This window comes from Diceros bicornis, chromosome 4 (genome assembly GCF_020826845.1).
Source record: "Diceros bicornis minor isolate mBicDic1 chromosome 4, mDicBic1.mat.cur, whole genome shotgun sequence".
Taxonomy (NCBI): domain Eukaryota; kingdom Metazoa; phylum Chordata; class Mammalia; order Perissodactyla; family Rhinocerotidae; genus Diceros; species Diceros bicornis.
In genome coordinates, this window is record NC_080743.1 from 29,269,160 (window position 1) to 29,285,069 (window position 15,910).

Sequence of the window (15,910 nt, forward strand, 5' to 3'; positions counted from 1 at the left end):
AATTTCGAGCTGAAAAGGACCTCAAAGATTAACTATTTCAACCCCTTCACTCAGGAGAACAGAGAGGATAAGAAATTTGAATTTGGCCAGTATCACATAGAGCTAGACCCAGGGCACCCTGAGTTCTAGTTTATGCTTATTCTAGTTGATTACATTACTTCACTAGGCCTAGAATGGGTAATAAGAGAACCTTTATTCTAGTTGTACCATCTGTTTAAGCACATATAGCAGCATTTTATATGTAGTAGGTGCTTATTAAATATTTGCTGCATTGAATGAATGAATGAACTGTTTGCTTTTTAATGATAAAACTGTTGACAAGACCTAACTTATGAATAGGGTCTCTAGGTAAGAATTTGCCCCGTTGATTCAAAAATTTCCTCTGATTCTTTTAAGCTTAGTAGTATATAGTTAAGGAAGAAAGATCTTCAAAGGTGAGTCCCAAGGAGGTGATGGAATCTAACAAAGGCAAGTGATAATCCATTTATGTAGCATTTATTGTTTTGGTTTGGCTGCTTTTTATTGTCGGCAAGGGTATATACTTATAGTAGAGTGATAGAAAAAATCAGAGAACATACTGTGTAGGTAAAGTATGCTTTATAAGCTTAGTAGACAATTGTGACTTTTTTGTTGCATAGATTATCTGACTCCAGAAAAAGAACTCGTACAGGAAGATCTTGGCCTGCTGCAATACCACATTTACGGAGGAGAAGGGGTCGTCTTCCAAGAAGAGCACTCCAGACTCAGAACTCAGAAATCGTAAAAGATGATGAAGGCAAAGAAGATTACCAATTTGATGAACTCAACACAGAGATTTTGAATAACTTAGCAGATCAGGAGTTACAACTCAATCATCTAAAAAACTCCATTACCAGTTATTTTGGTGCTGCAGGTAGAATAGCATGTGGTGAAAAATATCGAGTATTGGCTCGTCGGGTGACACTTGATGGAAAGGTGCAGTATCTTGTGGAATGGGAAGGAGCAACTGCATCTTGACTGTAGGACTGAACATTATGTTCACTGCACTCTCATTTTCTGTAGGTACAGTTCAAAGCCCTAAAGGAGTCTGGCTTTTACTATCTTTCTTAAAAAAAAAATAAAAAGTCAAAAAAATTCACAAAAGGAAATGATACTAGCCTTAACATGTACCTGTCAATGTTATGGATATTGTCATAAAAAGCTATCTTTTAAAAATCAGAGCAGAGACTTAATTTTTTAAATCTTAAGATTTGTAGAATGTTTTTAGGATAGGATATTAAAAATGATTCAAACCCATGCATGGTGTTAGATAATTTTTCTAATTATTCCATTGAGTCAGTTTTTGTGATTAGTGGTTATCAGAGCAAACAGATCATGTAGATAGATAGCACAAGTATTTGGAGAAACATTGTCTGTTTTGTTACCAAAATGTTGGAAAAAATTTATTTCAATACCTTTTAGATTTCATAAAGTGCAGTGTATATAATGCCTTCTAAAAGACTGTAAAATATTGAAATTTTCTTTCAAGCAAAGTGTAAAAAATATATTGAGCCTGTAAATTGCTCTGTGACTAGACTTCATTGTCGTCTTAATATATTCTTTGCATGTGCATATATATACACACGTGTATATATATGTGTGTGATTATGTGACCTATGCAATGCAAATTATGGGAATGGGCAGCTTTGGAGTATATATCCCATAATTCTTTTTTCAGGAATAGTTGCAGTATTTACACAGCAGCATTTCTTCTCAGGCTTTTATTGGGTGCTGTTGCTTGCTATGTATGAAGAGAAATGTGTCAAACAAGTTTAGTGTGTTCTGAAGAAGGGTGTGAACAACAGTGTTCATGGGCTTTTAGAATGCTTTTCACTTTCAGTCCTTGTAACTCAGCTGTTCAGTACCTAAAACAAATTCAAATAATATGAACATTATCTCCTACTAGAAGTAACGTTTTCAAGTTTTCATGGCACATTATGATTGTAAATGTCTCTCAGTTTTGACAGTAAGTGTATAGGAGTCCCGTGAAGATTCCTGAAATGTCTGTAGTAACTGTTAGTCATGTTGAATAAGTGTAGTATGAACAAAGTATTTTATTGCACAGGGTTAACAAACAGTATGGTGCCTGCCAAGGCTACTGCTGTTTTATTACAACATTACCTCTTGTTTTTATAAAATGTACCAAGATTTAAATTGATAACTTTATTTTACATGTAAGAAAAAAACAGTTTCTTTTATCACCAGTGTTAGAGTTGTCTTCTGTTTCTTTTTGTTTTGTTTTGTTTGTTTGTTTTCTTTTTTAGCCAAAGAGTAAACAGAAGAATATTCTTATTTTGGTGGCTGTTCATTTTACTCTTAAAAGTGATTGGTGGATTTTAGCCTAAAAATTGGGGAATTTGCCGCCAAAATGAAAAATATGTAAAGTGTAGTGATTACAGAGCGGTAAAAATGTGGGTTAGTACTTATTTATTCCATTAATTGATTATTTGACTGTTTATAAAGAAAGTTGCTTTATTTCTTTAAACATCTTCAAAAGATGATCTTTTCTTGTCACATTATAGCCAAAAGAAGCAGAGAACTTCGTTGTCCTGCATTTGGTTCCTGGTTGGCCAGGTATAAATGAGCTTTACAAAAGTGCAAATTAAAAACTGTCACTTCTGTTTACCTCCACCAAAACTTGATTTTCCCCTAGCTATTAATTTAAAGTTGCCTTTCCTGCAGCTGCAATATTTTGAATAACACACAGAGTTTGTGTTGATTTTGAATGTTTGTTTATATCTAGGGGTAATGGAAAATGTAAATCCCGTGTAACCTTATTCACTCCACTTGTATCATATTATTTCATTTTCCCCAAAGTCCTTTAATTCTAACTGAACACCAGCAGTATTTTTAGTAACTTTTTCTTTAGCATACTTGGAAGATGATTTATTAAGCTGAACTGTCTTTAGACGTAATTATTGTGAATGTCTGTTTTATTTTATCATGGTGGTTCACATGGCTCTGATGTTCAGTTTGTATTTTTGGAATTGCTTTACTTAGAATTAAAACAGACCAACATTAAATGTGTGTATTTTTTAAAGAGCTAATGAGTTTTGCTTCTGTATTTGCTTGAAAATACACACTGGTGCAGTGTATGACTGCTTTGATTTAGCCAGGGAGCTAAGGATTTTTCAGTTTCATTGTAAATATGTTCACTTGAATTAATCTTTATAAAACTTTGCTTACATTTTCTTTTTGTCCCCCCAAATAATATAATAATTATTGCATGTTCATCTTAAGTGATCCTTTAAAAAAATAAACTGGTTAGCCAGCTTGTACACTTGGTACTTGAAAGACAATATATCTCCCTCTATCTACCCTGTCCCCAAACTTCAAAAAAATTCAGGCTTTTCAACTTTATTTTCTTTTCTTCTTACTAACGTAGACGGTGTCAGGGTTCACATGAAGAGATTTTCTATTTTTTTCCTAAAAATCTTTGCCCATAGGCTACAGAAAGAAAAGATGTAAAAATAATATACCTTACTCATTTTAATTCCATTTTTATTCAAAACAAATGCATTTTTATGGATACCCTGATAATAAATGATAAATACAGATTCTTAGGCCCTTAGGTGATCCAACTAGATCAGAATATGAGCTATCAGTTATTCTATAAATTCTGATGTAGGGATGATAAAGTCAGATCTTGCTAGCTATATTTTGTTACTAAATGTTTAGTAGAAGTGAATGTTCACTGATGTTGAGGGTTCCTTTCCCCTTTTATTTTGCAAGGTGTGTCCAACTATGCATGTTTGGTTTCTCTTGTGTATATATTCAGAAGATTTCTATTATCAGTGTTGAGGGTAGAACTAATTCTGTGTTTTGGGCTACTTGATTGAGTTTCTGTTAGATACTATTAAGTTTTGGTTGGAATATGATCTGACTTGCGTAGTTACAGCAGACTGTTTTATAATGTGGTTCTGGAGTTGTTTGAATGAGGATGTGATGGCAAAGGAATATGTCCGTGCAAATTTGGGAAATAGTAAAAAATGCCCTGTTTGTGTCTGGGAGTTTTCCTCTTTAATTACATTTGAGTACCTCTATGAATATACACTCCCAAAAGTCTCCTTTGTTTTTTTCTGTGACAGTTGATCAGTCATGTTTTTTCCTCAGGAACATAAAAACTTGACAGTTAAATGTAAGGTGAGAATTTTATCTGATCATGGATTCTTTTCTAATTAGTAGCAATTGAGAAACCAAGATGTCTGACTCATACAAATTTGGAGATGGGAGAAGCTGTGAAAGCAAACTGATTGGCTCTCTGAATAACAGGTAGACGGGAGCAAATATAATATTTGTAACTTTTAAGTTATAATATCAAAATGTCTTGGGGCAATAGCCAGATCAAAAGATTATGCTGTCTTTATATTTAAAATCAGAATAAGACTGCAAATTAACCAGTTCACTCTTTTTTTCTCCCCTTCCCTCATTTCTACCCAACAAAATTCCTCTTTGCTTGTTCCCCTTGCATTTTCTCTTTGTTGAAGATGATGAGTATTGAAACTGGATGCTTAGTAATAACTCCTCACTTTTGTAGCATTTTCAAGGAATATGATGTCTCATTCAAGAAAATTTTCCACTGGATTTAAGCAAGCAAACAATTGAACAAAACCTTCATAGATGATAAAATGTACTTATTGGATAAAACAAAAATATATCCTGTTTAAAATCAGTAGTCTAAGTTCTGTTCCTTGTATTTACCAAAAGAAATTCAATCCCTCCACCTTTTTTTTGGGTAAAGAAGATTCACCCTGAGCTAACATCTGTTGCCATTCTTCCTCTTATTTTACCCGAGGAAGATAAGCCCTGAGCTAACACCTGTCTTTCTCTACCTTGTATGTGGGTCGCTGCCCCAGCATGGCCAGGGAGTGGTGTAGGTCTCTGCCCAGGATCCCAACCTGCAAACCCGGGCAGCCGAAGCGGAGCGCGCGAATCCAACTCCTACACCATGGGGGCAGCCCTCCCTTTTTCTTTTTACCCTGTAACATGCTTTCTCCATGGGAGTAATATAGTCCCTACGTGGGCACAAATTGATTCATGGAGGGGGCAAAAAAATTCTTAGATAATGGTTTGTGGCCCTCCAAAGCTCAACTCTACTTGACAAATATCTTATTCTTTAGTATTTAATTACTTTTGTTGAGTCTTCTTGAGTATCACAGGAGCAGCACTGATATTGAGTTCATGGAACATACACAAAATATGTGCAAGAATCAGTGCCACGAAACTATGGCGAATGGATAGCTATGTTTTGGAGAACTTTGTTCAGTCTTGAAGTAATATTGTGAGATGTGGTCTGCACATGCCTATTAGCTTCCAATGACTTTTGTGGATGTTGTTTATGTTTGGTCCTCAATGCTTTTGTGTGTGACCTGGACTTGGAGAATTAAATAAAATTATTTATATTTTGTTATTTAGTTCTAGCCAGGTTATTCAGTACATCATTAGTTATGTCAAGTACTGAAAAGGAAAAATGTTGACAATATCTGAATCAATATATAGCAGCTAGTGAAAAATACTTTTTTCGTATCAAGCAGAAGTTAAAAGTAAGCTCACCGAAGTCAAATTTTTTTTGTGTGTGTGAGGAGGATTGGCCCTGAGCTAACATCTGCCAATCCTCCTCTTTTTGCTGAGGAAGACTGGCCCTGGGCTAACATCCATGCCCATCTTCCTCCACCTTATATGGGACGCCGCCACAGCATGGCTTGACAAGCGGTGCGACGATGCACGCCGGGATCCGAACCAGCAAATCCCGGCTGCCGCAGAATAGCACGCGCACTTAACTGCTTGTGCCACCGGGCCGACCCCCAAAAACAATTTTTTTAAGAAATTAGGTTTTTTAAATGTTTTACTTTTGCTGGAGAAATACCATTTTTGAATGATTTTTAAAAATTGGATTACATTGCTGTTATGAATATTACAATTTATATAAGTAAATAAATTACATCAAAAGTTACTCAAAAGAAGTTGTAAATTTAAGTTAAATGTTAATAGAAGCATCCAGTATTAATAATATATACTTAGTGAAGGATTATAATTAGTGTTGTTTTAACCAGTAATTGACATCTTAATATTTTATCCTTAATACGATTAGTGGAATATAAGGAAGTTTTTCCTATAGAGAATTTCCTATACAGAATTAGTGGAATGTAAGGAAATTTTTCCTATACAGAATTTGAGACGAAAACAAGATTTTGTGAGAATTTGAGTTCCTTTAAAAATATGTAAAGCTTACTTAGATATCCCTGAAGTTAAACTTTTCCTTGAGGAGATATGGAAGTTTAAGGAAATGAAGCTTGTTGCAGAGAGTTTGGGGAGGGAAAGCCTGTTGGTTCATCTAAGAATTATGGAGGCACAGTTTTGATTCCTGTATCCCTTTATCACCGCATCTCTTCCAGAATCCAAGAGCATATCTACAACAGATCCATTAATTTTTTTTGTATTATAATTTTATATAACTTTATATTTTAGACTTTCTGTTATTTTTACCTCTGGTTATAAATTTTCCAGTGAAGAATTATGTCATTAGAAACCCATTTTTGATACTTCTTTATAAACCATAGTTCTTTAAGCAAAAATGCCACTTTATTGAAGATTTTTCTAGAATGTTTTAAGTACTTCATGTTTTTAAAACATGAAGTTAAAACATTCTTAGCATGTTAACCTTTTCCTAATTACTGAAAGATTGTAAACATTCGTTTATTATATGTTGCTGTAATATGGTGGTACTCTCAGTGATCTAGATGTGGATGGAGGAATCTTGTCCTTACTCTTCATGACTTAGGCTAGGTGGTGCTTTTATATTGGTCTGCCTTTCACATATCTTGTGTAGCAGTCCCCATGTTAATAATCCGTGTTTCGTCACTACGCATTGAGTGGCTTTCTCCCTTTCCTTTCTCTCCCACCTAGCTTCTAAACGTTATTTAAGCAATTAAACGTTATTTAAACATTATTTTGTTTTCTGTAACACATAACATAAATAAAATAGATAAATAAAATTTAAAATTTTATTTTACCCACAATTCTGATTTTTTTGGACTCTTGAGTGAGGGTTTGAGAGTGATTTTCTTCTGAGAAAAAGTAAAAAGAAGTTTTTTCATTTTGTTTTTCTTGTTTCCTGTTTTATAATATATACGTGGTTCAGATTTTTAGAAATCTGATAGCTGGGTAAGTGAGATAAGACTGTAATGTAGGCTAGAGTAGGTTGATTATTTTGTGGCTCTGTAATTGATCTTCAGATTATCTTAAGATAGCAAAAACTGCTTGGAAAACATAGCACCGTGGTTTTCTGTTAAGTAGTAAGTGGAGTAAGACAAAAACAAAATTACAATTCAAAAAAAAAATCAATGGACCTGTTACAGATATGCTTCTGATTCTGGAAGAGATGTGATGATAGAGGAATACAGGAACCAAAACTGTGCTTCCATAAGTCTTAGACAAGCCACTAGGCTTTTCCTCTCCAACAAGGTATTAGAATTGGCTGAAGCCATCTGTGCATTGCAGGAAAGAAAAAATAGTGTTTTGTCTAGTATGGACTTGTCATGTAAGAATAGTATCATTTTAGAGAATAGCAAATTGACGGGTTTTATAACGTGCACATATTTAATAGTCATAAAAGTAGCCTAAAGGAATAGAGAGGAGATGGCATTTTCAGTCAGAGCAATAATTCAGTACTAATCCCCAGGACTTTATAGGTTAAATGAATACAAGAATTGATATTAGTAATTTAACTTTTTAGTATTTTAAAAGCTGAAGTTGTCTAACTGCAGTTAAAATGTCAAGCTTCAGAGAATCATAATTAATTTCTAAGAAAATAGTTGTTTTACCAAATTCATGTGATAATGTTTGTATGTCACAGCTAAATTTGGTTTGTTTTGTGATTTTGGCTAAATAAGTCAGGAAAATGTGTAAAATTAACTTACCTTTGCTGGTTATTGCCTTTATGTGGAAGATATAATTTAAAATGTCTCAGTAGGGTCAAACTCTTGATTTTTTTGAAATTATTTTTGAAATTTTTAAAAATTTGAAAATATTTTAAAACTGAGTTTGCATTTAAAAATAGTACTTAATATAAAGACTCATGTGCTTTCGAATATAATTTACATTTATTTGGGGGCCCTTTTTAGAGAAAATGTGTGTATTGTCAGCCATGTTATAATCAAATTTGATCTGCTAATTGAAGATGCCAGTGTCATAGATAAGCAAAATTAACAAAATACCCAATCTTTTATATTATGGTTGGCATTTGAGAGCTTTATTATTGGTTTAGGCTCACTGAAATTATTTTTGTATTCTTTAAGCACACTCTGACTTAAAAAAGCAAAAGTTGGATAATTTAGAAACATGGTATAAGAGTTAAAGGGAAGTTGCTGGATTAAATTTTTTTTTTTTTTCACGACGAAGATCAACCCTGAGCTAACATCCATGCCCATACCTCCTCTTTTTGCTGAGCAAGACTAGCCCTGGGCTAACATCTGTGCCCATCTTCTTCCACTTTATATGGAACGCCGCCACAGCATGGCTTGACAAGCAGTGCCTCTGTGGGCGCCCGGGATCCGAACCCAGGTCTCCAGCAGCAGAGCGTGTGCACTTAACCGCTCCGCCATGGGGCCGGCCCTGGATTAAATTTTTTTATAGAGAGTAAACAAACTATTGACCCATACCCAATATCAAGTTACGTTGAAAATCTGAGCCTTCACCATTAAGAACAACATTAAGATTTATATTGTAGTGAAAATATCATCACAAAATAGAACTTCAGGGCTGGCCCTGTGGCGTAGTGGTTAAGTTCAGTGCACTCCACTTTGGCAGCCCGGGTTCACAGGTTCAGATCCCGGACCTACACGACTCATCAAGCCATGCTGTGGTAGCAACCAACATACCAAATAGAGGAAGACTGGCGCAGATGTTAGCTCAGGGCTCATCTTCCTCAAGCAAAAAAAAAAAGGAGAGGAGGATTGGCAACAGATGTTAGCTCAGGGTGACTCTTCCTCACCAAAAAAAAAAGAGCTTATCTGTTTACCATGATTATTCTCTTTAGAAGTAGCGTAAATTTTTTTATTATAGTATATATGGGTATAACTTTGATTTTGCATCTTTTAAAATTGTATACTTTTAACACAAAACATTTTATATTGAGAGGTTGCACTGAACTCAGGTTAAGATAAGCCACTGCTTATTTATAAACAAAATCCACTTCATCATAAGTTTAGGTAAAATATGGTTTTAGTTAAGTAAAACTCAAATCTGTTTATTTCTTAAGAACATTATTGCTCTTTTTTTGAAGATAAAAAGTTTATTTTTCTGGGTGTTGAAAAAGCTATGCTATTGACGTAATTATATTAGTTTCCTAGGGTTACCATAACAAATTACCACCAACTTGGTGGAATGAAACAACAGCAATTTATCTCTCACAGTTCCAGAAGCTAGAAGTCTGAAATCAAGGTGGTGGCAAGGTTGGTTCCTTCTGGAGGCTCTGAAGGAGAATCCATTCCATGCCTCTCTTGTAGCGTCTAGTAGCAGCCAGCAGTCTTGGGCATCCCTTGGCTGTAAACACATCCCTCCATTTTCTGCCTCCAATTTACACAGCTTTACCCTTTGTGTCAAATCTCTCTCTCCTTTCTCTTTTAAAGATACCAGTCATTGCATTAAGGGCCCACTCTAAATCCAGGATGATCTCATCTCAAGATCCCTAACTTGATTACATCTGCAAAGACCCTGTTTCCAAATAAGCTCACATTCACAGGTACTTGGAGTTAGGGCTTGGACATATCTTTTTGGAGAGAGACAATTCAACCTACTTTCGTATTATTATAGGGTTGTGTTTTTTGTTTTTTTTTTTAATACTTGAGTTCCTGGGCCGGCCCCGTGGCTTGGTGGTTAAGTGCGCGCGCTCTAATGCTGGCGGCCCGGGTTCGGATCCCGGGCGCGCACCGAGGCACCACTTCTCCGTCCATCCTGAGGCTGAGTCCCACATACAGCAACTAAAAGGATGTGCAGCTATGACATACGACTATCTACTGGGGCTTTGGGGGAAAAAATAAATAAATAAAATCTTTAAAAAAAAAAAAATACTTGAGTTCCTGAAAATGGTTTTTCAAGCCATTTTGTGCTGTTGTTTTTTCAAATGCAGCAATCATGCTTTGAATACCTATGAGTTGTTGTGAAGACAGAAATGAAACATGAGGAGCTGTGCTCTGAATTCTTAAATTATGGAGGACACAGACATAAATACAACTAAATTTGAATTGAAATGTAATAAGTACTATAGAGGATTGGTACAGAGTTCCATAGGAACTTACAGTAAACCTAAGAGAGGCATTAGGGAAGGACTTACTGAAGGGAATCTCAATTTAATTTGGCTTTGAAGAACAATAGGATTTTGACTGGCAAAAATTGGGTAGGATAAGAAATAGCATACATAAATTCAAAGGGATTTTTTTGGAGGGGGAGTTTAAAGAGTATAGTTTAGAGAATGGTATAGTCTTGAGGAGTTAGGAAATAAACATGAGAATTAAGCAACATTTGAAAACCGTATATGACTACAGGTATTCAAATATGTTTTATATTGCTGGAGAAATGAGATTAATTGGTACTGCAGTATTTGTTAGTTTGTACCTTGAAGGATGAGTTAGCTTAAATAGAGGGTAAGGGAAAGAAAAGCTCAGTTCAAAATGAGGGAATAGGATGAGAACAGGCCTGGAGTTGAGAATGAACATCTCAATATTTGAGGGCGTATTGTTTCCAGGACACTACTAGGAAGAAAATGTGAAATAGATACAGTTATCTCTTCCCCTTAGTGTTCTCTTTGCCAGGAATATAAGAATGTATATGTTTAGCTATTTAAAGGGGTCAGAGTGGAAGAGAATTTAAGGGAAGAGAGAGCCTGGGGCCTGGCTATGGAGGACATTTGGGAAAAAGGAATTATTAAGGAAGACTTCATGAAGGATGTTAAATTGGAACATATGATAACAGACCTGTAGAGAACAGAGCACATTAGGGCATTCCACAATGCAGGAAGAGTAAGCAAAGGCATTAATGAAGCCCACACACAGAAAAGGATAGTTGAGTTTGGGTAGTATGTGGCATGGGTGAGGCTGGAAATGATCTGGATTCTGATGGGCCTGCTATGCTAAGTTGTGATTAATTTGGCGCTGGTATATAGGATGAATTAGAGAGAAATGATGTGAGGTGCAAAGCCAGCTAGGGCTAATCTAAATCTAGGTAAATCTGAGGTAGTGAAAGCAGTAGGAATGTTGAGAATACCTATGAGATTAGGGAGATTAGCTGACAATACTTGATGACTGAGCAGCTAAGCGGTCTTTAAGTTTTGAGGACCTGGGATGCTAGTGATGTTAAACAGAGGAAACAGGAGAGGAGCAGATCTGTTCAGAGAACAGTAAGGAAATAAGTTAGGTTTGGTTGGAATAAAATGTTGATGCTTGGAAGTAATGGAAAGAGTAAAGAAGTGGAGTAGGACTGGATTATGGAACAAGACTAGTTGTTAATAGCTACTGCTTTTGCCAGGTATTTCCCAGATGCTTATGCTCTTTTTTAAAACCTTGCTTGTCACCATTCTTTAAGCAACACTCAAGTTTCTTCATGATGGTACTGTGGCAGGTATGTAGGACTTGCAGTAAAAATGTGAGTTTTCTATCATACCTGCTATTGTAGTATGGAAATAATAATTAGTTTAGAGCAGATTTAAGGTATTAGCTGAATAAAACATGTATTTGTTTTGCTGAAGCAAGTAATACCTATATTTAAAGTGGGAAACCATTGTGTTGTTTTACTTAAAAGCTTATTCTGAAGCAAAAGCACTTGGAAGTGTTTCCAAGAGAATACTTGGTGGGGCTTTCCAGGTAGATACTCTACTGGAAATAGAGTGTATTTGAAAGTCCATACTGGACTCCAAAGTGGTGTTGCATAGAAAGCAGGTTGTAATAAAAATCAAACTTGAAAATATTTCTTAAAAAGAAATATTGAAAAAAACTAATGTGCAAATAGTTTGAGTTTTAAAATGAATGAGGAAAAGACTGTCCTGGGAAGAAAAATTAACAATAATACTTAAAATATTTATAAGATATTCAGTGTTGAATGAAAATGTCAGAATATTTTCTTGGTTAACACTGGAAAGCAGCGTTAAAATATTTTAAGTAGTTACTTTGTGTTTGTATTGAGAAATATATATTTAGGTTTAGAAAATGGCAAGCATTTGCTATAGTCCAGTAGTAGGGGACCTTGAAAACTAATTAAATGTTACAGTCAACAAGTAATTAATCCCCTTCATAGGAAACCTGTTACTATTACAAGAAAATCCAGAATTGGATTTTCTTGTAATAGAAATTTATATCTGGGGTGAATAGTACTCCTTTTCCTCAATTAAGCCTGACTTGGAGGAAATAATGCTAATTTCTTTCTCATGTATTGCTTTTCTGCTTAACTCCGTTGTTGTACCTTAGCTGGCAACAAAGAGAATTGGTGAAGCAGTTCCAAGAGAGTGAAGATGTGGTTTAGAAGAAAGGGGCAATGATAGGGAAGGAGGGAGGTAGTCCATGAGAAAAACGGGAGGAAACCTTTTATCAACTCAGTTATTTTTTTCCCAAAACGGAAAAGCTTTACTATTTTCTAACTGTGATATAAAAATATTTCTCAGTGAAAAATTCAGACAACATGAAACTATAAAAGATTCTGAAAATCCCCCCAGTTCTACAGTCCAGAGATAATGGTATATTAGCCTTAGCCTTCTAGACTTTTTATCTATTTCTATTTATTTTTACTGAAAAAAATCATGTTGTTTTGAAACTTTACTTTTCACTGAATAATAAACAGTGTGCCTCATCTTTGCATCATCAAATACTGTGTTCTCGGCATTGTGCTGGGTGCAGTGTATGGAACAGACATGTTCTCTGCCTTCAGAGGCTAGAGTCTAGTAGAGGGTTTGCGTACGTTAATTATGATATAGTGTGATCAGTGCTTTGAAAGGAAAGTGTGGAGGGAACACATAAGAGGGACACAATCTAAGGTTGAGGGGTCTGGCCACACTGCCTGGAGCAATGAATGATAAAGCTGACTTAGAAAAATGAGTAGTTGATAATTCCTGATTACTAGTCTTTCTCCCCAGTTATATTGTTGACTCTTTAAGGGCAGATTGTTTGCTTTTATGTTCTCCAAAGTACTGGACATAGTAATGCTCAATTTTTTCTTATTCTAAAATATTAAACCTTGCCTTAGGAATATTGTGATGAATGTAACTTGTATTAGATGCTATGGGAATATCAGAATATTGCATCCTGATCTTCCCTTGGATGCCAAAAAGGAAATACTCTCTTTTGATAATATGTGAGCCATCTGCATAATGTTTTCTAGCTTTTCCCTATTCTCCAGGCTAAACAAACTGATCTTTGTTCTTTCTTTTCTCCTTTGCTGTTTGTCTAAGGGATAGTGAAGTAGTAATTGCCAACACATTGGTTTTTAAATTTATGTCCCTTTGGCATTTAAGAATTTACAGTAGTTTGTATTATACTTAATAAGTTGCTTCTCAGTTGCATGTGCTATATATGCCTTAATTCTAAGATCCTTTACAGCAAAAAGACTTTGTTACCTTTATGGTTGAAGGAATCAATCACCCTATGTTCAAGATTTTCCTTATACCCATATGCCATGATTGTCCACGGAAAAGTCAGCATTTGAAAAAGTCAGGGATAGCTTCTCTGTTGAGATTCACAGAACAATGATTCTGCAACATTTGGGAAATAATGTGGTCTTCCTATGGCAGTGTTCTAATAACCACTTCATTGTAGTATAACCTCTGGACAATATTTTAGATTATGAAATTGCTTCAAAGAGGAAAAAGGTTGACTTGATTCTTCTTTCTATTTCATGTAAAAATGATCAGGCTCAATTCCTTAACCTTCTGAAGAATATAGTGTTTCTTCTTTCTGCTAATAACTAAATTCTTAAGAATCGAAGCAATATCTAAAATGACGATAGGTTTTTCACTGAGAATATTTTGGTTTTATTGAATTTGAAGTTAAGAGTAAATTGTTTTACTCATTCCTGGGCTCATTCAGAAATATGTATATACCAACACACTAATGTCTGTGTCAGGTATAAAATTCATTTGCCCCATTTTTGTTTTAAATTTTTATTTTGAAATAATTATAGATTCACAAGAAGTGGCCAAAAAATGTACAGGGAGTTCCTGTGAACTTTTCACACAGTTTTCCCCAATGGTAATATCTTGCATACAGTAAAATATCAAATCCAGAAAATCAACGGTACAATCCAGGTTATTCAGATTTCACCAATTTTACAAGCACTCATTTGTGTGTGTGTATAGTTCTGTGTAATTATATCACACATAAATTTGTGCAACCACCACAATCAAGACAGAATTTCCACCACAAGGCTGCCTTTATACCCACACTTCCTTGCTTTCTTCCATTCCTAACATCTGGCAACCACTAATCTGTTTCTATCTTTATAGTTTTATTTCAAAAATGCTATATAAAAGGAATCATACAGTGTGTAACCTTTTAAGATTGGTGTTTTCCCACTGGCCATAATTCCCTTGAGGTCCATCCAAATTGTTGTATGTATCAATAGTTTATTCCTTTTTGTTGCAACATAGTAAGTATTCTGTGGTATGGGTGTACCAAAGGTTAACCATTCACTCTTTGAAGGACATTTGGGTTATTTCCAGTTTGGGGCTATTACAAATGAAGCTGCTATGTATAATTTGTGTACAGGTTTTTATTTGAACATACATTTTCATTTTTCAGGGCTAAGTGTCCAAGAACATAAATGCTGGATTGCATGGTAAGTGCATGTTTAGTTTTATAAGAAAGTGTCAAAATATTTTCGGGAGTGACTCTGCCATTTTATATCCCACTAGCAGTGTGTGAGTGATCCAGTTTCTCTTGCATCCTTGCTAGCATTTGGTGTTGTAACTATTTTTTTATTTTAGCCATTCTGGTAGGTGTGTAATGATATCTCATTATGGTTTTAACTTGAATTTCCCTAATGGCTAATGATGTTGAATATCTTTTCATGTGCTTATTTGCCATCCACATATCTTCTTCAGTGAAATGTCTGTTCATGTCATTTGCCCATTTTCTAATTGTTTGTTCTTTTACTGTTGAGCTTTGAGAATTCTCTATATATTTCTAGCCCTTTTTCGGATATGTAGTTTGCATGTATTTTCTCCCCATCTGTAGTTTACCTTTTCATCCCCTTAACAGGGTCTTACATAGAGCAAAAGTTTTTCTCTTTGATGAGGTCCAGTTTATCAGTTTTTCCTTTTATGGGTTATGCATTTGGCCTCAAGTGTGAAAACTGTCTAGCTCTAGGTCCTGAAGATTTTTCTCATATTTTGGAAAGCTTTATAGTTTTTTACATTTAAGTTCATATTATTACCTATGTTTGGCCCAATTGCTCCAGCACTGTTTGTTTAAAAGGCTGTCTTTTCTCTACTGAATTCCTTTTGCACCTTTGTCAAAAATCAATTGGACTTGTTTTGGTGTATTTCTAGAATCTCTGTTCCGCTGATCTTTGTCTGTCCCTCCACCAATACCACACACAGTGTTGATTACTGTAGCTATATAGTAAGCCTTAACATAGGTAGACTTTATTCGAATATTTTTCAAAATTGTCTTAGTGCTTTGCCTTTCTATATAAGTTTTAGAGTAAGCCTGTCTCTGTCTACAAAAAATCCTTCCTGGATTTTGATACGATTATGTTAAATTTAGATTAATTTTGGGAGAATTGACCTTTTTACTATGTAGAGCCTTCCAATCCAGGAACATGGTTTCTCCATTTATTTAGGTCTTTGATTTCTTTCACCAGCATTTGATAATTTCAGCATACAGATCCTTATATATTTTGTTAGATTTAT

At 35.0% G+C, this 15,910-nt stretch overlaps 1 protein-coding gene across 5 annotated transcripts in view; it reads left to right on the forward strand.

Moving 5' to 3' along the window:
- MTF2 (metal response element binding transcription factor 2) overlaps positions 1-3,060 on the forward strand; it is a 76,064-nt gene extending 73,004 nt beyond the window's left edge. For all 5 annotated transcript variants that reach the window (XM_058538535.1, XM_058538538.1, XM_058538536.1 and 2 more), the window contains one exon: positions 639-3,060. In XM_058538535.1, the coding sequence (XP_058394518.1) occupies positions 639-996 (358 nt within the window). In that variant the 3' untranslated portion in view covers positions 997-3,060. The remainder of the gene's footprint in view (positions 1-638) is intronic.
- The last annotated feature ends 12,850 nt before the right edge of the window (positions 3,061-15,910 follow it).